Raw genomic sequence first — 26009 nt, forward strand, 5'->3', positions numbered from 1 at the left:
GTTTGGTTGAGTTAGCTTTAGTGGTTTGGAAGATATGTACATTTAACCATTTAGAGGGCGGTGCCAGAACCACTTTTTAAACATGTTTAGCCCACAAGTGCCCCTTATCACTGCGATCTCCTGCACCAGATTAAAGATTTGTATGCTTAGTTATGACACTTTATAAGTTTTCGTTTAATAGCGTTTTGTGGGCGTGGCAGTGGTGCGATTTAACCCATCTACAATACCAGCCCCCCTTGGGTGCTAAGGATCATGTGTACCAAATGTTATCGAGATATCTCAATTTGTACTCAAGTTATCGCTTGCACGGACAGACATAACTCCATATCTATCTCGATTAGTTTTAGATGATACAATTAATCGTTAGTAGGTGAACAAGACTATTATATTCTGTGCAACATGCCAACATAGAGACTAAGAAAAAATGTATGGATTGGTGTAACGTCTCACAAAAGTTAACCCTCACTAAACTAAAACAGTTTCGGCTCATTAGAAATGTTGAGAACACCTTCTATCTCCCTGATGCCAACATGACGATTTGCAAAATATGTTTCTTAAATTTGTCGTCAATAACAGAGGTGGATGAAGGACTCGTATGAGACAGACTTACGATGACTTCACGACCTTTACTCAATACTTTGCTCCTTTCAAATACTTATGTTCGTGATAAAGCAGATTCCCGAAAATACTTTTGCAACATTTTCACCGGTTCTCTAACTGTGATTCCGTTGGAAACACAAAATTTCAAGCAAACTCGTTGTTCAATTTTTTTTTCCTTGATAAAAATCTCTTCACACGGACATTAAAAAAGTTGTACCAACATTTTTTTTATCGATTCAATTTGCTCGCGCAACTTAAATGGACCATGGTCCTAGTCAAATTTGACCAGATGGTAAAGCTTAAGACTTTAGGCAACAATTTCAAAACTAAGGTTTACGACTAGATGGGAGGATTTAGTATGTCAATACTTGTATGTATGGTATTTATACTTATACTTATACTTGCTGATATCTGCTACTGTTGTATATTTTTACTATACACAAGCAGCTAATTTTCTGCTTACGGACTTTTGATAGTTAATTTTATGAATGAAGAAAATTCATGTGAAGAAAAGAAGTGCTGAAGATCGCTTTGCAAAGATTAATTAATCGCTGAAAGTGTTTTCATGTTCACGATAGACAAGCCAGTGTCAAAGCCGGTAGATTGATTGTATGAAACTGAAAGCACAAAGGACATAAGCATATATTGGCATGTGTCGGCGTGTAGAAGTATGCACAAGAGCGCGAATTTCAGCAAGTAAACATGCATCAAGCTGTCCTTTATATTTTACGGTTGAATTGATAACGCTTTATGAACAAATGTACCCATTGGTATATGAGTATGGACGTTCTAAGTCAGACAAAAATTTTCTTTATATATAATATTCATTTCAAACAATAATCAGTAAGCAAATAATAAATACAAAAAAGTTGATCACACAAACTGTACATATACTCGTATACTACGCAGTATGTAGATTGATATCTCCCTACACTCCACGAGAGGTTATAAGCAAATTGCTGTGCACCATGAAGTTATAAATAATTCTGCGAACTTCGTATGACGTAAACGCAGTACAATCAATTCAAGCGCTAAGAGACGACACGTACCAGAAGCTCAATCCATTCATATGCGCCACCGAGTGCATTCTGTCGTGACAACATCGAACGTCGAACGTCGCAGCCACGAAGTACCCTTTACGAGTATCTAAAAGTACTCATGTGTACAAAATCTGCGAAGCAAAGTTTTTAGGCTTTCGCGTGCTGAACTTGTGGCTGTTTGGTTACTACATGTTGGGCACATTTCCAGAAGCTAACAGGTGACAACGGGTTGTGATCAATCAAGAGAATCGATTTTTAATTAAGGAATCTTGTTAGCATATGCTATTATCGGGCATTTGCATCAGCTCGCGAGTAAGTAATTTAGTGGTTGTGTGGTGACGATGACGTTGACTACCAATCCAAAGATGACTGTTGACAATGCCGATGGTGTGGCTGTGCGCGATAAACTGTCATTGTTTGGAACGCGCCGATAATGAAGGTTTCACCGTATTAACTTAGGCTCTTTGCTTGAAAAACATTGGAATGTCACAGTGGATGGAGATAGTAACAATATTAGCGATGATTAAACATATCCTAATTAAATGACAAAGAGGAATGACAATGCGCAATGAAGTTGGCGAAATACTTACGTGGTTATCCAACATAGTTTCACAAGCGAAGTTCAATTTAGTTACTTTCTGGAAGGATTCCATTTGTATTTTGAAGAATTTATTGGGTTGTAAAACAGTGCGAAATACTAACCAGTGAAAGTCGTGAAGTCATCGAAAACTTGCCTCATACGATTTGACCATCCCCCTCTGTTAATAACGATAACATCAACTCAATTTGGTTATTGTTTTGTTTAAGAAGCGTATCAATACTAGACTCGTACCATAAGGCCTGTATGCGCCGTCACACTCTAGCATGATTGTGACTGACTTTTTGACCAAAAACGAAAAAAGATGCATCGCTCAGCCATCGTACTCACAAGATTGGAGGATTGGACTTGAGGCGTCGTAAGCAGCTGCCAAACACACACTAATTTAAAAATGCAGATCAAACTTCACACAACATAAAAAAATCATTGCACCAATCCAACTAAAATTTTTTCCTCGATTTGATGTGCACATACAGTTTAAATGCAACAGTCCGGGTCAATATTGATCTGGAGTGTACATGTATGTATGTATGTTAAGTCAATAAATCAAATCTTCGCGAAATTTGTCATAGCTTATTGTCCAAGCAACGCAACAATCTACGAACATATTATTCACATATCCCTTATAGGATATATGTGCATAGCTGTCATACAAATTGATCTATCAAAATCAACAAATGCACCTGTGAAGGATAATATACAAGGTGCGTTCCAAAGTAAACCGGACTTTTAAAAAATAGACAAAACAAATGGTTTTATCGGCAGAATCAATTAATTTTAAGCAAAATAGTCTCCTTCTGCTTTAATACAGCTTTTTGTACGGTCCAAAAGCATGTCGAACGAGTGTTTTAGCTCGTTGCCCGGTATGGCCGCCAGTATACCGGTGCAAGCCTTTTTAATGGTCTCCACGTCTGCATAACGCTTTCCTTTCATCGGCAAATGCATTTTTCTGAAAAGGTAGAAGTCGCACGGGGCCATATCAGGTGAATATGGGGAGTGGTTGATTGTTAAAATGTGATTTTGGTCAAATAATCGGCCACAAGCGTCGATCGATGAGACGGCGCATTATCGGGCAACAAAAGCTAACTTCCATCTTCGCGATATTCGGGCCGAACACGTCGAATATGGCGCACCAAACGCTTCAAAACTCCAAGGTAGAATACCACATTGACGTTTTGGCCGGGTGGAACAAATTCTTTCTGGACAATACCCTTGGAATCATAAAAACAAATCAGCATTGTCTTCACTTTTGACTTCTCCAGGCGCGATTTTTTATGTTTCGGCTCATTTCTCATTTATGTCCTCACGACCACTTTGAAAACGTTGAAACCACTCATGCACTCTGCTACGGGATAGGCAATCATCGCCATAAACTTGTTTCATCAATTGAAAGGTTTCAGTAAAAGTTTTACCAATTTTAAAACAAAATTTAATGTTGGCTCTTTGTTCGAAGCTCATTTTCGCACCGATGACAAAAACATACTGACACATTAAAACGCAATAACTTCACTTCCAATAGATGAAATCTCATGAAATTTTTACTGGAAGTCGATAAAGGATAGCAGATTCTAACGCACTAGTCGAAGTATAGAGTTTACTTTTTTACTGTTTACTTTGGAACGCACCTTGTAGCTTAGGTGCAACCGATGTTAAAGTTTCTTCTTGTTTTAAATGCTTTCAGCCACTTTCCTACTCTCTATTTTGACATTTTCGAATCCTTTCGGAAGAATCATAATGGAACTTGGTTAAAAAATATAAAAACCAAGATCTTTTCTGAATTATATGGTAGGACAAATATAGGCATGTAAACATTAATAAATTTTAAAGGAGTAAAGCTTTGATGTTTTATCTTAAGTATCCCTTTTTAGGAGCTTCTAAACTATTGACTCTATCGAAATATTTTGTATTTTTCCACTATTGATTATTCTAAATATCTGTGAATGGTAAAAAATTAGTCGGGGTATCAAGTGGAAATTTTCGGGAACTGAAAAAGAACAAAAACGAGAAACTGATATACAAAAACTCAAAGCACATATTTCACTGAATATTTTTAAAACATTTGATTTAAAATTTAATTTTTAAAGTTTTCATTAATAATATTTCTCAAAAACAACTCCTCTCGTACTATTAAGGGTACATCGATAATCGAATCTGTCGACAGTGTTAACAATAATGATCGAACCATTGATTGTTTTCCAGATTTACTAAGCTATCGCATCAATATTTAAGTATGTGCATATATGTATATAAATTATAGAAACCAAAGAAGGTTTAAGAATATGGAAGAAGTAGGCAACTATTTAAAATGTCAAAAACTCTAATCTGAGAAGACACAAAATATGTAATTACTTGTAGTTAATCTCCATGATCGATCTTTGATCTTGAACTTTTCGGCCTTTGCTGAGCAAAAACCTTATTTTAATCACATTAATTAAAAAAATATATATTTATAAATTATAAAGACCAACAACTCTGATATTGATTTCAATATATTTGGTATTAATATTGTCTATAATTTTGTGTACAATCGTCTTATACATTATTATAATAAAGTTAAATAAAACATTTTTTTAAATTACAACTACAACTATACTCTATAACTACGTATTTATTTATATGTATGTACTGATATCATTTCTTTCGCCAAGAAATTATTTAAATTATGCAATAACATTACTTTATATACATACATACATATGTATATAATTACATAATCCATTTGTAAATACAGTAATATCTACAGTTTAAATCACTACCTATGCATATGTACAGACTATACAAAAGCACTGTGTTCACACATACATATGCACATATGTATTTGTATTTATGTATATATGTACATTAAAATTTTAACTTAACTAATTCACTGCATTTTCCGAATCTGTTATTGACCATCATTAAAATGGCAATTTAAAAAGCTACTTAATTATGTACTGCCTTTGAATAAAAGCATAATAAAGTATTTTTGACGTTAAGATAAATATAGTTTGAGCTTCATTATTTTAGCGTATTTATGTTCATAAGTTGTAGTAAGAGAAAAATAGGAAACTAAAAAATATATTAAAAGTTTCCATTTTCAGATTTTTTATAAGTAAATAACAAGAATATCACCAAATTAAAAAAAAATATATGACAACTGAAAAATAGTGAGAGCAAACTCATAAAATTATTAGAAAATAGAAAAATTACATTTCTTGTACGCATTCAAAAGACTAATAGTACAGGCAAATGTAATTCACGACTCATATGAAATTTATTAATTTGTTAACGAGTATACTTTAAGAACCCTAGGCCGCGCGTCTGCCCCATACCCTCAATTTCTACAGTGTGGTTAGATCATAGTCCTGTTTTATATGTTGCAGATTCGCCATCATATCCGTTTGTTGCGTTGGCGGCGGCAGCGACGTGTGCGTGTGTTGATTGGCGTTATGATGGTTCGCATGCATTTGATTGTTGTTGGTGGTTGCTTGCAAGCTGCCAGGTACACCGTTAATGCCACCATTCGTATGACTATTTGGCAATTGCTGTTGTTGTTGTTGAGATCCTGTATAGCTGCCACTTCCGTTGTTATTACTGTTATTGCATGGATGCTGGTGCAGCGCTGCAGCATTAAGCATGTTCGTGGGATCATTTGGAACGGGCATATATGGTGTATTCGCCAACGACGAATTAACGTCACCTATGCTTTCCAAACTATCCGTTCTCAAGCACTGAAATATATAGCGAAATTGGAAAAAATATATAAATAATTGAAAGTTCAATGATCTTAATTTATTCTCACTAAAATATATATTTTATTTAGTGCATACATATTTCAAAGGTTTGTTTTTTTGTTTAAGGTGTACTCCACACCTAGTGTGAATATTGGAAAAAATTCATTTTATTTATTTTGCGTATTTCGATGGGACTGTCGACCTTTACACCTTTAAAAATAACATACTAAAATTTAAAATGCATATTTCAAATATTTTTTGAGTTACCGGCACTCAGTTCAATCAGCTCCATCAGTTTATCTTTAAACACGGTTTTCTCAAAACTAACAATTAACTATGCAGTTTGTTACCCGCATTTGATGCATTGATTACTTGGAGATAATTGCTCTGATCACTATCAAATTTTATCGGCATATTCTGTATATAGTTTCTATACAATGATTTGCCAGTTTTTTGATTTGGTCAATATTTTAATTAACCAAAATTTTGTGTGAAATTCAATTTTTTTTTCAACACATTTTGTTAATTTGTAATTAGTTTTCAACTGTAGTTCATTGTACGGAAATATCTTCTAGAGATAATTTTGATTTTTACCGAACCAGTGGATAACCTAATTTTTTAGCACCGTCGGAGATCGGGTGTAACTCGATAACAATTAAATTTTTTTCTTCAAAATTTTACTGTGTTTTTTTTATATGTATAAATGTACTTTAAATTTTTTTAAATAATTTAGAAAACCCCATTTTCTTCTTGATAATTTTAAGATTATTGTTGTGGTTCTGGTATCGGCAAAAAATATTTGTATTATTCAAATAATTTGAATTAACAGGCCTCAGTCGGATAAAAATCTAAACGGTTGCGGTTACGTCATGAGATGTCTAACATATCTTCTAAAGTCAATAATTTTACATCCTTAACATTATTCTTACAGAGTTATTGCATTTTTTTAACAGCTACCATCTAACTACATATATGAAGTGGTGAAACTCTACCAAATTTTATTTGAATATTTAAAAATGTGAGTTTAAACAACCATTATGTATATCTATGTACATACATACGTGTATATTTAATTTCAAACTTACCTCATTTATTACTGGAGGTTGTTGTGTTTGTTGCTGACTACTCTGCTGCAAATGTTGCTGCTGCTGCTGCTGTTGTTGCTGCGCTTGCTTCTTTGCACTCACTCTTTTCGGTTTCTTCGGCGCTACTGGTGTTGGATTTCCATTCGCGTCGACCGTCTTCTTGCGAACATTCTTCGTGTTGGGCAATTTATTATCTTTTTTCCATTTCATGCGTCGATTTTGGAACCAGATTTTGATTTGTCGCTCCGACAACACCAATGTGTGCGCGATTTCGATGCGTCTTCGTCGTGTGAGATAACGATTGTAGTGAAATTCCTTCTCCAATTCGAGTATCTGATGGCGGGTGTAAGCAGTGCGTTGGCGTTTAGGTTCCATGCCCGGCTGATAGGAGCCATTTGCTAAAAAAAACAACAAATGGTTTTTATTTATTTTAAATTACACATTTCACAGCGAATAATTTTAAATATTATAATTTTATTTAATTAAGAAACCAGGCCTATATAAAATTTTATCTTCAAGTTTATGATTAGAGAGCTTCAGCTTCAAGTTCATTTTGTGCCACTTAATTAAGCATTTTGTGCTTTTATCGCTTAGCAAAAACTTGAAGCCAACAAATTATGGCAAACTGACAGTTAATCGTTATGTACTCCTTTCCATTCCCCCTCAAGCGAGAGCCGCATTTGTGCCAAATGTTCGCGCATTTAATCAAACTTCAACTAAATTCGTACTGACTCCTTGACTTTAGTGGAAATTTTAATTTAACTTTGTCGGAAAACGAACACAGTTGTGCATTCGTATGCGAAAGGTGTGCCAACTGATGCGTCTGTCGCAGTCGCTGTCACTCTTTGACGGGGCAAAGGCCAGTGCAAAGTATGTTGTTACGCGACAGTACAATTAATCAACATCAAAATTGTGAAGTGCGCGAAGAAAAAACGGACAATAACTGATAACTAAGTGTATAACTTAAAAGAGACTTTCCCTCAAGGGCAATGGTAAGCAGTTGGTTACTTTCGCGAGGCAACAAGAAAAATCAACCCTTTGCTCAAATAGTGGGCTCAAGAAAATTGTGTAAATTTCACAAGAATTGCCAACACCTGCTGCCTCAGCGCAAAAGAACTTTCTTCGCTATAAGACACACAAAAGTAAATATACATATATACATACATATGAATTTACTTGAGCAAATGTAAGTTTATTTACAGTTAAGACAATCAACGAAAAATATATTAACTCAAAGTGAAATATGACTTGTGCTAAAGGAAATATATTTGTCTTTCAATATTTATATATTTCTATTGTTCTTTCCTTAAATTTTTGCTTTGTAACAAATATTGTAAATAGCTTTGTAATTGATTGGTTTTACAATCCGATAAACAATTTCAATGAAAGCTTTATTTTCGCTCAATAAATGTGTAAATAAGACGTAAAGACAGGCGAATGCCCAATTGGGAATTACATTTAAGATGAATAGAAGAATAGCGGATGACAGCTAAATGTTTATATAACTGCAGAAGCTATTTTTAGATATTGATCTCTTACTTTTTCAAATTCGCACGAAATAGAAACACCTTGTGAGTCCAAGACCATTTTCGGTTGGTGTTTCCCATGAAAAATTGGAGCTATTACATAACTTGCTAACTGTTGTGTTATTTAAGAGCTTGGATAAGTATACCATACATAAAGAAAGAAGCAGTATGTCTTATTCACTTCTCTCAGATCCTTAATACGCTTTTAAGAAACGATTTTTGTTTTTCCCTAAAAATTTAAAAAAATTTTCCAACTAGTATATTTTGTTGGATAATTCTTATATAATACGTTTTATTTGAGATATTGACTATTTTTCTCCACCATTTCATAAGCTAGTAGCAAAATATTACTCAAGAAGTAGCTGCCAACGAAACACTGGATATTCGTTATACGAGTTACAGTTCTTCTGATGAGTCAGAAGTCGCAAACACGAAGAGTCATCTGGTCAAATCTTATCCGGACTAACCAAAAAAACCACATGTTCAGTTATTTAAATAAAAATCTTTATTATCGTCTACAGAATAGGCTTCCTTTGAGCCAATATAAGCATGCCAACGCTGAATCTCTGGCTGGGATGGCCTTCATTGCTTGGTTCTGGTTTTGGTTCTCGCGGCTTCAGCCAACTTGTAGAGCGCCATTTGCTAAATTTTTGGACAGTTTCGACGTCATATGCATAAACCCTTTCCAGCATTGATTTAATGTAGGGTCAAAATTTCACTCAAAACGTTGTTCAGTTTTTTTCATGGTAAAAATCGCCCTAAAAACTTTTCGCATCGTAAACAAACAGCTGCCAAATACACGCTAAAAATATTTAACAAACTAGGAGAAAAAATAGTGGTTTTCGGTTTGCTAGCGCAGTTTATATAGACTACTTGTAGTTCGGGTATTGGATGGTATTCCAATTATTTGTATTTCGAAAGTTTGTTAGTAGCTACTTCCGCTGTTTGTTCTCTCATAACGGTTACGAAAACCATTTTCAATAGATTTCTTCTTATTGTGCACCACTAAATTTGAAGATATCAATTTTTTAAACAACTTTACAGAACGCAAAGCAACACCAGAATTTCTCGCATTTTTTATTTCATACTTATTATTTTATATATTTTAGCGCAAATACCTTAGCAGCTATTTTGCAACAAAACGAAGTTATTTACACGGTGAAAACATTGATAATACGCAAAAGCAAAAATTTCAACTGTTGTTGTACAATAACTGCGTATCATTGCACATACCAACAACACCAATGAATGCAATTCTTGATGACGGATGGCAACCCGACATCAGCCTAACCAACTGCTATCCCCCAAATGCGTAGTCATTGTCTCGATTTCTTAAGCAGTCGGAGAGTGTTGATTGCATGCTTAATGTGGCAACAAAAAAGAGGCCAATTTATTACAAGTAAAGTGCCGTATCATTGGGATGATACAACTTAAATAAAGGAACGAGGGCCAATAAAGCTATGAAAGCAACTGTATACTTATATACATAATATACTTATATAGGTGTAACCTAGTCTGCTTGGAGTTAAGGTAATATCGTGTAAGTTATATAATATGTGGATAAAGGAACTTAAAAAAAAAAAAACAAGTTTGCTTAAGTATTTTCTTCAATTATTTCATTTCAACGCAAAAATAGGTATTTATGTTGATACGTCCAGTTCTAGTAGCATAAAATTAATATATAAAATTAAAAAAAAAAAAATCGGGCTCATCTTTTTAAATACATATATGACAAATCATGAGCGAAAGCTTAAGTGGTGAATTAAAAGTTCTTGAAGAAAGTTTTTTAGCGTTCGCCTTCTCAAAGTCTCTGAAAAATATATCAGGTATTTTGAGACTTTTATGACACTATCTGACACTTCAGAAAAATATTCAAATAACCTTTCGACAAATCACAACGCCGTTTTGAAGCAACCAGCGAGAGCAACTTTTCATTTATGAATATATAATAATCATATCTATTTACGTATGTAGGTACATATATAAAAAAGTAAGAAACAAGTAGCAATTGTGTTGGAACTTTGTAAAAATAAAAGTACCATAACGAAAACATCAAAAGGCAATTACCATAGCATGTGGCAAAGTCTTCGGTTGAAACGATGACAATGGACTTGCTGATATGGGCCAATTTTCGACTTCACTCCATTCACCAATTTTCCAGAATTGAAACTTGTACATCTTCGCCGGCTGATCGGCTGATGTTTCTCGCTGTTGTCGGCGTGTTTGTTTTCCTCACAATTTATGCATGATTGATCGCACAATTATGACTTAACGCTTTTGAGAGACACTACTGCAACCAACGCATGCGCGAGTACATATGTACCCATATACTATACCATATGTAGGTGAACTGGTGCGCCAGTTCCTTTGTCACTTTGCCTCGTTGTTGTTTTGCTTCGCTTCTTTCGCTTTGCTATTTGAATGTTCGAACCATGTTGCCGGCTTATTAGGCTGGCCGACGTTAATTTCGTTTATCATTTTAATCCGAACGCGATCAGTTTTACCTTGCCGGTTGAACACAATTCGACAGCGGTATGTGTAGATTCGACAAAATCGACAACGAGTACGTGTAAACAGCTTAGAACTGTTGCGCGAAACACCGACAACTGGGCATACGCAATCGACAACGACGTCGACCACCGGCCAATAGTCACCGATAACATTGTTACTTCCGTCGCTTGATTGTAATGAACGACAACCTTTAATTATTGTTTTCGTTCACACCCATCCGCAACTTGGCTTCTTCTCGTTTGATCGGTGGCACATGCAAGAATGTATTTCATGAAATATGATTAATTATCGCGACAACACTTTAATTTGTAATTTACTGATTATTTTTTTACTTTTTACGCGTTCTCGTGTCAGGCTTCTGAATTTACGCTGGACCACCATTGTGACTCTTTGTATAATAGTGGAGAAGCGTTTAAGAAATTAGCACACATTTTTACTAATTTTGCATAAAATTACCGAAAAACGATCTTATGTAGATAATAGCCATCAGGTTTGAATTTTAATCTTCATTAATATTTATGTAATGTTTTGTTTAGTGCTAATTAAATAATGAAGAGAAAGATTAAACTTCTTTATGAATTAAATTTTTGTTCTGATCTGTCTTCATTCAAATTTGAATAATCTTCTAAGTTGTATGCCAATTTCTCTGAGGCTATTTTAGAGGCTATTCTGTAACTGAAAGATATTGATGGACAGATGGCACAGAATCATGCTTTCGCATAAATTTACCATAGCTGTGCTTTCTTTTTATTTTCAGACTACAATTGTTTTTTTTAGCACTGTTTTAGCACAGAATTCGATTTAAAAATTAATTTACTAAAAAAGAAGGAAAAAGATTTAGGGGTTAAATTTTACACAAACTTCATTAAATTCCTTCCATTTTTATAAAATTTATAGGTTATATATGTCATTTATAATCAAAAGCCGTGAGTAAAAAATAGTTAGTTAGACATGTAGATTAATTAATAATTAGGAAATAAGTTTTAGAGCTAACTGTAAGTTTACAATGAGGAGAAAGTTTTTCAAATCATTCTTAAAATTAGTTTTTTTCAACTTTTTTCCAAGATGAGGCACCGAACAAAATTACAGATTTTGGCATAGACATGAGGCCTAAATTAAGGCTTCAGAATTTTTTGTTTTCAATTCAGAAGAGGCAATAGTAGTCCATACTTTTAAGTTGTTGGTTAAATGAGGTGAATATTTTCTAGTGAATTCAAACCGATGTAGTATAATGTTAAATTTTTCTTACCATATTTACTTAAAGATGGGGCAACATGAACACCGAGGCTAACGGCTCTTTGGGCGCAATACGCAAAAATTAAAGTTTCAAAGAGCAGATCACAAACAATTTAACTTAATTTTACATGTAATTCTAAAATTTGTGCTTCAAGAAAATATTAAACAATATGTGTACGTTCACAATATTTGAGAGGGGTATGTACATATGCACATGTTTTATGGAAAAAGCAAGTCAACATTTCAACAACAGCGGGAGCTGCATCAGCAGCTTGTCACATGACTTGCAATTTGTTGCTTAAAATAAATATGAGCTCATAGTATATTCATAATGCGAACAAGCGTTACTCGTTCGTAGCGGCCAGCCCACTCTAACTCACACCGCACAATATATTATATTAAAGTAAGGAAACTATTTTAAATTAGATACCGTGAATGTTTGAGGTATGTTATACGCTATCTCTAAAATTGCTTACACACAAGTGAAAACAACTAAAACGGGTAATGCTTCAACAGTAAACTATTGGAGAGTAAAATTTTCTTTTAGTTATGCAGTTAGTTACAGCGGTTTTGTTTGTCTGACTAAACAAATAATATTTTAAAACAATCGTAGTGACTGAAAACTGTATATTAACATTTCATCCTTTTCAAAGCACTTTTGTATAAGAACGTCAAATACACCGAATTTGGTCTTCTAGAGTAGGTTCCTATTGTAGGAATTGCTTAAAGCCCTTACTAGCGATACTGGCCATACAGAGATGATGCTATTCAAAGTTTTATTATATTCTTTAACTTTTTGAATATTTAAACCTATAAATATATAACATTACTTTTAGAATAACTCTACTTTCAAGTCAAATCATTACTATGTTCTTACATTCAACCAAAACACTTCAGGTTCGCTTGAAGATTGCTCAACTGTATTTTCATATTTTTTGTTTAACGCGAAGTTGGATTGTTGTTTTTGTGTGGGTATTGGATACTTCAAAGTGAATTATACAAACATACCTACCTATAATAGAATTGAATCAAATAAAATATTGAATAGATGCGTGTGGGTTGAATTAAGCTGCCCCAAATTTTTCGCACTAATAGTATTAAATGCTAAATTTATATATTTGTAGTGCTCCATGCAAGCGTTAATAGTTTGTTAATTTATAGCAATACATAAGGTAGTTCAACCTTCACTAATAAATGGTTATATACCTTAGCATATATGTGTGTTGCATTTAGAGGGCGTTTTTAAAAGGAAAAACATTTATTTCTAACTATTTATACCTGACTCTTACACCTCTAGAAAACTTGATGACTCTCCCTCAGTTTTTCAGAGATTGGGCTGAAATTTTTCAACGTCCTTATTCCCCAAGAAGCTTCACATTTGTCACAACTGTCGATATCAGAGCACTATAGGATATAGCTGCTATACAAACTAATCGATCCATATTATTGTTTAAATCTGCACTACAATCTTCGAACAAATTGTTCACATCGAAGCACCATAGCGTTCTTTTGTTTTAACGATGCAAGATGAACTCAACGCAGCTGTAAAAAATTTGGCAAAAAAGTATTCCGTTGATATATCGGATAAGTTGTCCAATGAAACTATTCAGCTCAGGCACGTCTACGATGCAAATTTTGAAACTCGGCTTACTCCATACAATTTATTGAATGTCATCAATGCTCGAAAGTTAGAAAGACTTTTCCCAAATATTTGCATCGCTTTGAGCATATTTTACACTTTACCCGTTTCAAGTGGTGAACGTTCGTTTAGTGCTCTAGCAAGTATCAAATATTTTCATCGAACAGGCTCGCCACAAGGAGAGATTTCACTGGCCTTAGAGGTAGAATTAGGTAAGAAATTGGATTTACAGACTATTATCGACGCATTCGCTGCCGCCAAAACTCGAAAAGCTAGAAAAATTACGATTTAAAACTACATGTTCAAACGCTTAATCATGATTGTCAATAGATTTCAAAAGAACCGTTTTTTCTAACATTTGAATGAGATGTTTCTGTCTTATTAACTGCCAAGTCTTGCTATCCCTATATTCATGTATGGTATTCCCGTATAATCTGAAAAAATTTTGACTGAAAGTCTATGTATGAACTGATTTATACATAATTGATTTTCAAAATCGTACAAAACAAATTGGTTCCACACAACATCAACAAGAAAGCAAATTTATTATTTAAAAACATTGAGGTAGTAAGTGGGAAGATTATTAATAAAATTTATAAAGTATTAGAAACATTCCTGTAGGGAGGTGGCCTTCACCTTTTTACTCCTGGGTCCGGTTTTTCTCTCGGCGGCCAGGGTATACCGTATAGTATCTTCTCTATAACAGCAACAGTAGATATAACAACAATAAACATTTCCAATCGAAACCATAAAAACAAGCAGAAATTAGGAGCAATGAATCAACAACTTGCATTCAGAGGTAATATGTAAACTAGATTTGTTTTATGTATAACATATACACAATTTCCCAAAAAAAAATTATGTTTTTCATGCACTTTATAAGATACATATAAAATATGCGAAATGGTCGATGAAAGGACAACCACAAAGTGGTCATTACTGTATTCGAGGAATGAAAAGTTCTGCAGAGATAAATCTTCGCTAACTGAATAATAACTAAGACATTGTGCGATTGTCAAAAATGATGGCACAAAAAATGTTTCACTTAATATGTTCTACTTGCAACAAGAATGTTATTCGTATTAATACATTTATTTATATGCTTAGCAGCCTCAGCGGCCAATGTCATCTTTTTTATACATTTCTATATTACACAGAGGTATTTTACTCTAGGAAGTTTATTTCTAAATACCAGCGTAGTGGAGCAGCTGTTGTAAACTCCTAGTATACCATTGAACAATAGAGACTTGATGCGGAGTGTTACAAAAAAAAAATTAAGCTTAATGACCAACGAAAGCGAACAAAGCCGACTAACGATCACGCATTTACCGCGCCAGCACAAAATGAATACAAAAGCTGCAAGTGACCTTGAAATTCGTTTTAATATGAACTTAAATCAAAACATAAAGTGAACCACTTGAGCGCGATTGTGTACAATTCAGCCGATGCCGAGTTCATGTTTTCAGCTTTTCCTTTCGATAACTGCTATTCTAATATTTTCCTAACACAATAAAAAGAACTGATAATTTTAGTCGATATAAATGAAGTGGACCACCTTATGAGAAATTAAGATCTGATTTTAGTACAGGTTAAGCACAACTTCTTATAGTCATGGACGGTTTGATTAGCGTAAAGTGTTAAAGAACCAAAGCCAGCATGCTAACAATGAACAAACAATACAAAATTCCGATAAAGGGAGTGTGATATTGAAAAGTTGTTTATTTGTTCACTTTTGTAATGGCGATGAGTGCTGATTGTGCTGTATCAAGTCGAAAGAGCGCTAATTAAGCTAGGAGGATACGACCAAGGCCGAGATGTGCAGTTTTTTGTTTGCTTTGAAGCTTTTACTGTTTGACAGTGCAGGAGCAAGGGAGAGAGAGAAATAAATGTGAGGCAGTTTTAATTTGCCGTTCATTCGATGTTGAATGCGTCGCCAATGCGATTGATGTATTTGTCTCTTTGTCAATTCGTTTGTCTGGCACTGCTGTTTTCATCGAAAACGAGTATTCGTGTCTCATCTGTCATAAAAGCGAACTTTTCAAATTTAACTTCGTCATTCTCGACATTGTCGATATTGCGCCGTTGTGTTGTTGTGTTGTTGCTGATTTGTGGATGCTGGCGATGATGATGACGCTGTTTGTTGCTTGTTATGTCGAGTTTTTGGTTTTGTTTCTGCTGCTGTTTTGCAGTTTTTTTCTATTCAACATTTTCGTGTTGTATGTACTTATTTCGTTTTTACAATTCATAACCGTCTGTGTTGAGCATATTCGCGGCATCTGTGTGCCGCCTGCATCTCCTTGGAGCGGTGGTTGTGATTTTTCGCAAGTCATCGAGTGACTGCGCGCGCACGCCTTGTCTCTGCAACATTTGGGAAACTCATCAGGCGCAGCCGGCGGAGCGCGTACTGTAGCGAATGGTTATTTGCCATTGAAACTCGCTTACAAGGCTATGTACTCGCATGACCAGAGATTTATTGAATTCGCCCGTGTTAAAACCTAATATTGAACTTGTGCTTTGAATTTTTTCTACGGTTGTTGTTATTTCGTAATTTTACGATTTGTGATTTTTTCTAAGCGCCACATTGAAGCCATATCTAAGCAATTCTATATACCTACAAATATATTGCATTGGGCGGTTGTATTAAGGAATATACATATGTATGTATTTTATATTTATTCTCTTTCGGTGAGCTGTTTTTCATGGCGGTTTAAATATATATGTACATACATATCGTCACATAAAATTAAAAAATCCCTAAGTTACATTTTATAAATTTTACAGGAGAAGCAAAAAACATAAAAGCAAAAAACCAAATCGAAGCATGTTTTATTAGAAATATAACAAAAGAAAAACTAATTAAGAAGAAAACACACAATGTCATGGCATGTCATATTGTTTATTATTGCTCTAAAAGCTTAAGTTACTGTTTTGGTTGGCAAATTTGTTTTGTTTGTAGCAAGTCGAATCTGAATTTTTTGTAACTTAGCGTTGTTTTGATTTCATGTGACGATATGCATATTTAGGGTTTTTTATTCAAAAGTTAAAAGTTTATCACACTTTGGTGCATACATATAGTGCATTAAAGCATATACATACTGGAATTATAAATAAAAATTTAATTGCATAATATTTGATATCATAAAATTAAGTGAACGGCAATGTCATCTCAACTTACAGATTTATTTGATTACTTTCAAAATAATATTTAATCCCTACCCACGCAGTAATACTTAATCTGATTTAGTATGCCTACCGATAGACTCAGAATTTCATTGGCTTCCCACCTCTGTAAGGTTTGTCTAACGATTTTTATCATAGAAGGTTTCAACATTTCTTATGGACCAGCAGATCGTCGAGTACTAATGACGAAACGTGGGTTAATAAATATGACGTCAAAACTGTTCAACAATCTAACGATTGGCGCTCCAAAAATGAGCCGAAAGCGAAGAAAAGCAATTTTCACTGAACGCACTAAAGGCCATCCCAGCCGAGGCGTATAACAAGTAATTGGAAAATTGGTTTAAGCCTTGGCATACTTGTATTGGCTCAGGAGCATATTTAGAAAGCGATAATAAAATATTAAAATACGTGAAAAAATTTTTTTTTTTTGGACTGGTTACATTTAATCAGTTTGTTTTAATAAATAGAATATAATAAATTTGCCACGAAGTTTTTAACACCCAGAAGGATATGCCAGATACCCTATAAAGTATATATGCAAATGACCTTTCTAATAAAGTTAGTCAATTTAGCCATATCTATCTGTCGGACTATGTGGATTATTATCAAAGTCAACGGTAGATACAATTTTCGAAGAAATTGTTCAGATCGGATTATTATAGCATATAGTTGCCATTCAAACTGACCGATCAAAATCAAGATCAAGATCTTTTTTTATACCATATATACCTACATATATTAAAGTTTTGGTGCAGCCGAAGTCAACAGGTTTTCTGATTTTTAATATACATATGCCAATTTTTGCTTTCCAAATAAACACTTTACGATTTCACACGAAAATATCGAACAATGCCTTCAATAATTCTTCTAGTACTTAAGCTTACTGAAGAAGTTTTATTAGATTACTCCGATTCCATCGCTTTAGAGTAATATATGAAATAGAATTTATTTGAAAAATAAATTGACTACATTTCACTATATTGTATCACTAAAAAACTTTCTAAAACCTAAATTTTTTTGACACAATTATTTTTAATGAATATCTTTCTCAATTATTACTTGAGCATAGTTAAAAAATTGTAAGACACGAAAGTAGCGCAAAAGCTGGAAAGCTGCAACTTATTTATAATCCCTTTTTGTTTAATTTGTCAACGATTTCAACACCCTATTACTTGAATTGATCCGATAATATCAAAAAAAAAATTATATTGTTAAAGTGCTTGAAATATAATATCTTTAGCGGCAGTAACCAAACAAAAAACTTGGAATCATATTCTATATGGTCAATATATCATTTATCTGTACTTCAATCGTTAGTTGCCCAAGCGAAATGCATTAAAGGAAACCGTTAAAATGATAACCGATATTATACTTATATAGTTAAAGCCATATTACACATGTAGCGCGAAATGTAAATAAAAGTTTATAAACGGGCTTTTTACTCTCTTTCAGTTCCTTATCTTTTAACACGCAGTATAATTAATTCTTCAACGCATTTCGTTAATGGCTTTCTAGTTTATGGATAGACCGATGGTCATGAAAAAGTGCATGGGGGAATACACATAAATGTACATAACATATCTACATACACGTGTACAATTGTTCTTATGCGGTATTTTCATCACCAGTAACATAGTCTATTTTTCCAGTAGCCAGTTGATAATTGCATTTGTGACACAGGCAGAAAACTGAGTTAATTGTGTCACAACACATATATATTCTTAATTACTGTCTTTATGCTCACATGTTTAGATATAAGCATTGATGAGGTTTGTCCTCACATGTATGTTGACATGTCGCTCAGCTATTAATTTCAGTCATGAAAACCCATAATCGTACTTAAATAGATTAAGATACTTGCTATTAGCACTGCTAAGAAAATGCACCATATTCAAGTATAAAATTCAATTTTCTTCGAAAAAATGCTTTGGAGTAAACTTTTTCATTTAAGCATAATTATTAGATGTTTTTTTTTGTAATCAAACTTAAAGCTCTAATGTTGCTACCGATATTTTATTTTGTCCATCACAGAAAACCAAAACTGTAAAGCACTTGGCCCCAAAAACATCGGTTTTACACCTTGCCGCAGCAAACTTTCCCTGCTATCTGAGATGAAATGTCAATGTTTAGTCGATTATGCAGATGATGAATATCAAATGAATGTTCAACAAGTAATAAGCAATGAATACCCTCCAGAGAACAACTAGCAACCGTTTGAAGGAGATAAATACTTATATGCCTTGGGGCACAACAATTTCGTACAACAACTTTGCAGCAGCACGCTAGCAACTACTGTCGAACTAATGCAACGCACACAGTTCCACAATCGCGCACAAGCGGCGATGACACCGACCGAGTGACGGATGAGCCGTGTCATTCAATGTTAATGTTGTGACATTTATCATCGACTCGTGTCCAAGTACATGCATACCTCACGAGCGCGTAGGTATGTGTGCGTAATAGGAACCTGATTATCGTTCTGCGCCGAGGCTGGCGCTGACTCCGAACACTATCTAAATTATTTGACATTTGAGCATTTGACTCTTTCGCTGCTTAGCCGGCCAACAGTGCAAGTTCAAGAACCCACATTCCACGCAGACGCTATTCACTTTGTTAAAAATGAGCTACACTTCAACTCAAAAATATGTGTTTGTATGAATATATACATATGTATATATACATAATTGAATTATTAATAGAGGCGTGTGGCTTAGTGTGATGTTGGCCAGCGTTTAAATATATTTTTATCCCACGGGAGTCATTTACCATATTTTAAACAAACAATTAGTAAGGCATGTCATAATAAAATGAAATTGAAACTCTCAGTTTCTTTCTTTTTACTCAAGCGCGGTAAGTGCAGGTAATTAAGTGGAACACATTTATTATTATTTATAGTATGAAATCGCATTTAAACGACCTATGGTATATCTTGTATTTGAATTGTAAGTGACGAAAGACACTCGTGCCACTGTGCAGCGCACGCACTCTGAAACTTGAAGTTCTCTTACGGCATTTCTTGATCTATTTTAATATTACTTTGAACGTGAATATATTTGATTAATGACTGTTTAAACTGTCACTTAATTTTAAGTGTAATGAGTTTTAGTTCGGTTTTGAGCGCATTTTTAGCAATTGTATGAGGAACTACTCGCAAACATTTTGAATATTTTTTTATTATGCACTCACCAACGCCCGCCACATGTATTTTTTTCATCCACGGATATATGATTCTTTCGCCATCTGTTGTTTCTCCCATTAGATCGTCGTCTGAATCCGAATCGCCCAAATCATCATCATTTTCATTTGAACCCAATTCGTCCGGCGATCTGTCCAACATAAGACGATCCTCCTCCAACATATCATCCTTAAAAAAAAAAAAATAATAATTAAAAATTTATCACTCCAACTAAATAAATACAGTGCAAGTTCGTTTCGTAAGCTTACATTTTCCGATCCAGTATCATCACAGCGTAATCTCATACCCAGCTCTTGTAGTTGTTGTCCGGCTGGTGCTGCTTCCTCGATGCGCTTTTCCAATTTGAGACCTTTAAAGAAATACTATTAGTTATCTAGTTTACTTAATTATATGCTTTATAAAGCAATATGAAAACATATAATATATATTCTTAAGATATATAACTATAGCATGAGATTCAAGTACTGTGATCAAAAATTAAAGACGAGCGAAGTCGAGTATGTAGTTATCAGAATTTAAGGAGAGTGTTCCTGATTTTACCGCTATTTGTCCATATTATAACAATATTTAAGCTAAAATTTATGGAAGCTTAACAATTAATTTCTTATATTCATTTTTCAAATTGAGAGATTTATGTTCATTTTAAATAAATATATATATATCAGTTAGGATTTCGCCTTATAATAGCTGTTTTACAGGCATAACAAAAAGTTAAGGTTTTCAAATTTGGAGAAAGAGTATTTCCAGCTTATATACTATATGTGAACTTAGAGTGTAATTAGCCTCAATAGGTTGGACTGCAAGTTGAACGTTATCGTTTTAAATAAATAGAAAATATACATACATGCAAAATCAAAAAGCATATAGCCTAAAAATCTTATTTTGGATAGAATTGGTAATTTTAATAATTTCAATCAGCGTTAAACACTGCAGATACATTCGTTCGACAGTCGTAGCTCTACTCTTCTTTAAATATGTTTAAAAATGCCTCTTTGAAAAAAAACTTTAAAAAAGGCTTCAAGTAGACGCTTAATTTACAGAATTTAATGTACTTTAATAATCGGCAATTGGATTTGATAAATTTTTGACTCCCTTGTTCCCTGATTCGATATCCAGAAAGACCTCCATAAGAAAGGTGACTGGCTGTGAAAAAGATTTTTCTGTTTAAAATTATCAAGAATCAAATTCAAAAACCAAAAAAAGTTATTATTAATATCGATTAATACAGCTAATGATTGAAGAACTAATCAAAGTTTTGATTTAAAACAAAATGGTGGCTTCGCAAAACAAAAACATCTTGTTTGGTGAAAATATTAACAAAGTCGTTTGAAAAAATTTTATACCTGCAATCATTATCTGAGAAGTATATCTAAGAAGGTTGTGTGAAAATTGCAAGTTGATTGGTCCAGCCGGAGAAAATTTTCCTCACCGACACTGAAAACAGTGTTTTGATAAAACCACGTTAAAAGTTTTAAGAGTCGATTACACTAAGCTATGAAATCATTTGCCGTATTAACTGCAAAATTTCGAAGAATATTATTAGATATATGTGCATTTGATACATAAGTACATTGAAATTCTTAAGTGGATATAACCTATTAAAGGAATCGTAAGATAGAGCCAAAGATCACCAAGAATTAATTGTGTGTCAAGTTTACGAAACAACTCTCTCTACCGCTTCTGATGGTAAATGGGTAGGCAGTGAATTAGTAATACAGTGAAACCTCATTTAGAAGAAACTCCATATATACTAAGCTACCTGTTATTAACTCATCGACACAAATGAAGCAATACAAGGTATTTGGAAATGCCTTCAAATATATAGATATAATCTGACCAAAAAAGTTGTATTTCTTATTATTTTTACACAGTTAAAACTTTCATATCTAAATATTTTTATCGATCAATATTATGTTAAATAGAAAATGCTCTTTATTCAACTTAATTAATGAACTCCCCAAGAAATTAAAGTAGTTTTCGACAGATTTACTTTGCATAGATTAATGCAGAACAAAAGCTTTTCCTGAAAACGGTCGCCTCACTAAAGGCAACGCTAAACCTACAAACTTGTACATGATAGAATTTACCGCTTCTCATACCATTAATTATAGGTTTCTCTGGCAATTTTAATATACATATTTCATCTATTAAAATACTGCGAGACACTTGGAGAACTTCTACACTTCTTGCTTCACTTTTTGATCTTCAGGAAAGTACAAGTATATTCAAAAATTTCATTTAACTACCTTATTTCTGTATGCTAGGAAACGCATCTTGTCTACCATATGTGCTTACCTAATTCTTGAAGCCCCAGTGCAGTGTTGGACGGAGGTTCCGTCGAAGTGCATTGCAGGGGTATATCCATCATTTGGGAGTGTGGCGAATGACCTTGTGAATGAGCACTGCCGACACTGCCATTTGTACCATAATAACCATTATAATATCCATTTGAGGTGAGTGAAGCGCTAATTCCGTTTGGCGTATTTACCGGCGGTGGATAAACACCATTTCCCAACGGTGCAATAGGTTCTGAGTGCACCGCTCCAGCCGATATGAATTCCGGCGGACCAGAATGCATCGCAGCCGCATGATGACCATAGTAACCGAGACTTTGGTGGTGATGATGAGTGGGTGTAGGAGCATAATTCGTATAACCGTTATTGTGATGGTGACCTGAGAGTGCGCTATTTGTATGGGCATGCGGGTGCGGCGGATGGTGGTTAGCGGCAGAATGATGAACAGCGGCTGCCATATAATCATTGACCATGTCGGCAGGGTGAGTAGCATGAGGATGCGTCGGCATGCTAGGTGGCAAGCCGCCGCCCATAGTTGCACCCATTGCCGACATATGTCCCGTCGTTGCCGTCATAGAGTAGTGCCCATTATAATGGTGATAGTCGTCGGCAACGGGGGGAAATTTCGGGTCTAAGCCATTACCCATACCCATCGGGCTTTGAACGTGATGCGGCGCGTGTGGGTAACCCATTAGGAATGAGCTCATAGTGACACAGAATTACAGAATAATTTTTATGTGTTTTTTTTTGTTGTTTTTTAATTTGTCTGAGACTTAATTTAAGGACCTGTTGTTTTCTTATTGGCGAGGAGATAATAACTTGTATAATGAATTGTATTGATTTTTTTTAAATTGTTGTGCACGATTTTCATTAAACAAATACACAGCACATTTGGTAGCTTTTATAAACAATTAATAAATACATATTTATTATTTCATTTCATTTAAAATTTTTTTGGTTTAAACAAAAATATTTTTTTTTTCCCATAAATTTATCATTGCGTATTTAATGTGCTACAATGCTTTTCTAGGTATCTAGAATTTAGCTTGTTTCAACACACTTATTTCACTTTTCCACGATTCACTACATTATTTTGCAACGCGCACGGATATCTATGTTCATATATTCGTTATTATATTTAGTATGTTTTTGACTATGAAGTCGTTTTCGAGAAATTCGTTTAGACGCGTTGGTAGTGTACAATTCGCACTCAAAAGCAATTCCAATTTTAAATAAATAATCCAAATATTCCAAGTGTCGCTGTTGGCGACCAAACTTAAAAGCCCGCTTTCAAATACGCGTACGGTCCGATTCCTACGTTCCGTTCGGTCTGTTCATGACGAGCCGTTCTTTTGTTGTGTATAACTCGCAGCGACTCGACAACCAGCGAACCTGTTCCCCTTGTCTGTCATTCAGTCAGCCGTTTACGCTCAATCGTTGTTGTCCAACAGTATTTGTCTACAGTCCGACTTCGTTCGACTCACATTTAAATTTTGCCGTAAAACTCGATTTACTGGTTTCCACACAAAACACACTCACAAACATTCAAGGGTAGTACTGTGCGGCGGTGTGAGCGTCTCGAATTAAACGCTATGGTTCTGCCCACACATATGTAACTGTCCGCAAAGGAGAAGCCATAGCTGTGCTATTGTTCACAATGCTGTTGTTGGCTTTTGTATATGTACGCCATTTTTTCCACCACCATGACACAGCAATAAGAGCCTCTCTGTGGAGGAAACGGGAAAGCAAGCGCTGTACGAATGAAACTGCAAATGTTTAACACACCTCTATTTGCGCTATACTCAGGAGAGAGAAAATCTATTACAATCTAACAGTGCGACCAAGTGGTAAGTTTAGTGTATACATTTATTTTCCGACTTATTAACATATTATATTCTATTAGGTATAAATTTAGCCTTCAACCCACAAGTATAAAATTTGTGCAGAGCTTTTTAGAGCATTATAAACTCATGCAAAGTGACGAAATTTAGTAAATTATTAGTTCTTAGGAACGTGACGTTTCGGCCATTTTTTATATATATGTAGGTCCGTACCTCTTTCGAAATGAAGCTGGTGACACCGTTACTGTCAATGGAGAGCGGTATAGATCGATGATAACCAACTTTTTATTGCCGCAATTGGAAGAAGTTGATCTTGACAACATCTGGTTCCAACAAGATGACCACATAGCACGAGCAACTACCAAATTATTGCGAGAAAATTTGGAGATTCGATAATTTCAAGAAAGTGTGACATTGAATAGTTGTGGTTTAACACCATTAGACAACTTCTTGTGTGGTTATTTGAATTCATTGGTCTTTAGCATTAAACTAGATTCTCTAGCAGCTTTAGAAGTCAATATTGAACGTGCTTTTCATGACACATGAATTTAGTGGAAAAAGTACTCGAAAATTGGGTTCATCGAATTCGTTCCTGCAAAAAATAGTCGTCAAGGCTATTTGAATGGTGTTATATTTAGAACTTAATTGTATCGATTGTACTTCACGGTAAATAAAAAGCATTTGAGTTTCCTCTACAATAAGTGTGTGATTTATTTTAAATTGAAAAAAAATCATATAACTCTTATTGAAAAACCCTTTATAAGGAATATTAGGCTCAGACTAACGTCTAGCCCAATTTTATTCATATTTAGCGAATAAAGTCGTAAATCACTAATTGCATACATTTGTGAATTACTCAAGATTACTTGTTTCTGAGCAATTTTATGAATATTACTCACACAATGTCGGACATTTTTGTCATAAATTCTACTTGAATAACGAAAGCATTATATGTAGTATATGCGAGCTGGTGTAATTCGTAGACCGCTTCCACATGAATTCTCTATTTTTATTCATTTTTGCCATCAGGACATAATATTATTAGAAAAACTTTCTCTCTGAATTTCAGTAAGAACTCACATATTGACTGATATATGCGTTATGAAGTCAGTCGGATGTTCGAAAATCTGTATCAATTTTTAGCATCATGATTTTATTATAATATTTGTGCTATAAATGATTTATGATATAACTATTGTTTACATTAACTTTGATCACAACAATATCTTTGGTACTTAAATTGTACTTTATAGAAAAAAATATTTTGGTTAAATAAAAATTATTTCGCTTAGAAGCATGCTGCAGAAATATAGTACATAATGAATACAGCATAATTCTAATAGTTACAAAAAGTTTTATAAATATATGAAATAAAAAACACGGCCAGGGCGTGTTCTTAAATAACCTTTAAGATTATTCACCTTGATAAAAAAAATGGTTTTGTTTTCTTATTTGCACATTATTTGTTTGATTCCACTTCAGATGCACCATTTAAATTCTCCGATATTTTAAAATTCCATTCTTAAGTAGAGAAACAAAATTTACCTTGT

At 34.1% G+C, this 26009-nt stretch overlaps 1 protein-coding gene across 1 annotated transcript; it reads right to left on the minus strand.

Annotated features, from left to right (window-relative positions):
- Nucleotides 1-4825: 4825 nt before the first annotated feature.
- On the minus strand, nt 4826-24026 carry Dfd (homeotic protein deformed). The gene is made up of 5 exons (XM_036361495.2): nt 22620-24026; nt 20573-20673; nt 20315-20492; nt 7037-7434; nt 4826-5948 (listed from the first exon to the last, which is right to left on the minus strand). Exons 1-5 carry the CDS (start codon nt 23323-23325, stop codon nt 5559-5561), a joined length of 1773 nt encoding a protein of 590 aa, XP_036217388.2. The 5' UTR covers nt 23326-24026; the 3' UTR covers nt 4826-5558.
- Nucleotides 24027-26009: the final 1983 nt, after the last annotated feature.

This window comes from Bactrocera oleae, chromosome 2 (genome assembly GCF_042242935.1).
Source record: "Bactrocera oleae isolate idBacOlea1 chromosome 2, idBacOlea1, whole genome shotgun sequence".
In the NCBI taxonomy this organism is placed as follows: domain Eukaryota; kingdom Metazoa; phylum Arthropoda; class Insecta; order Diptera; family Tephritidae; genus Bactrocera; species Bactrocera oleae.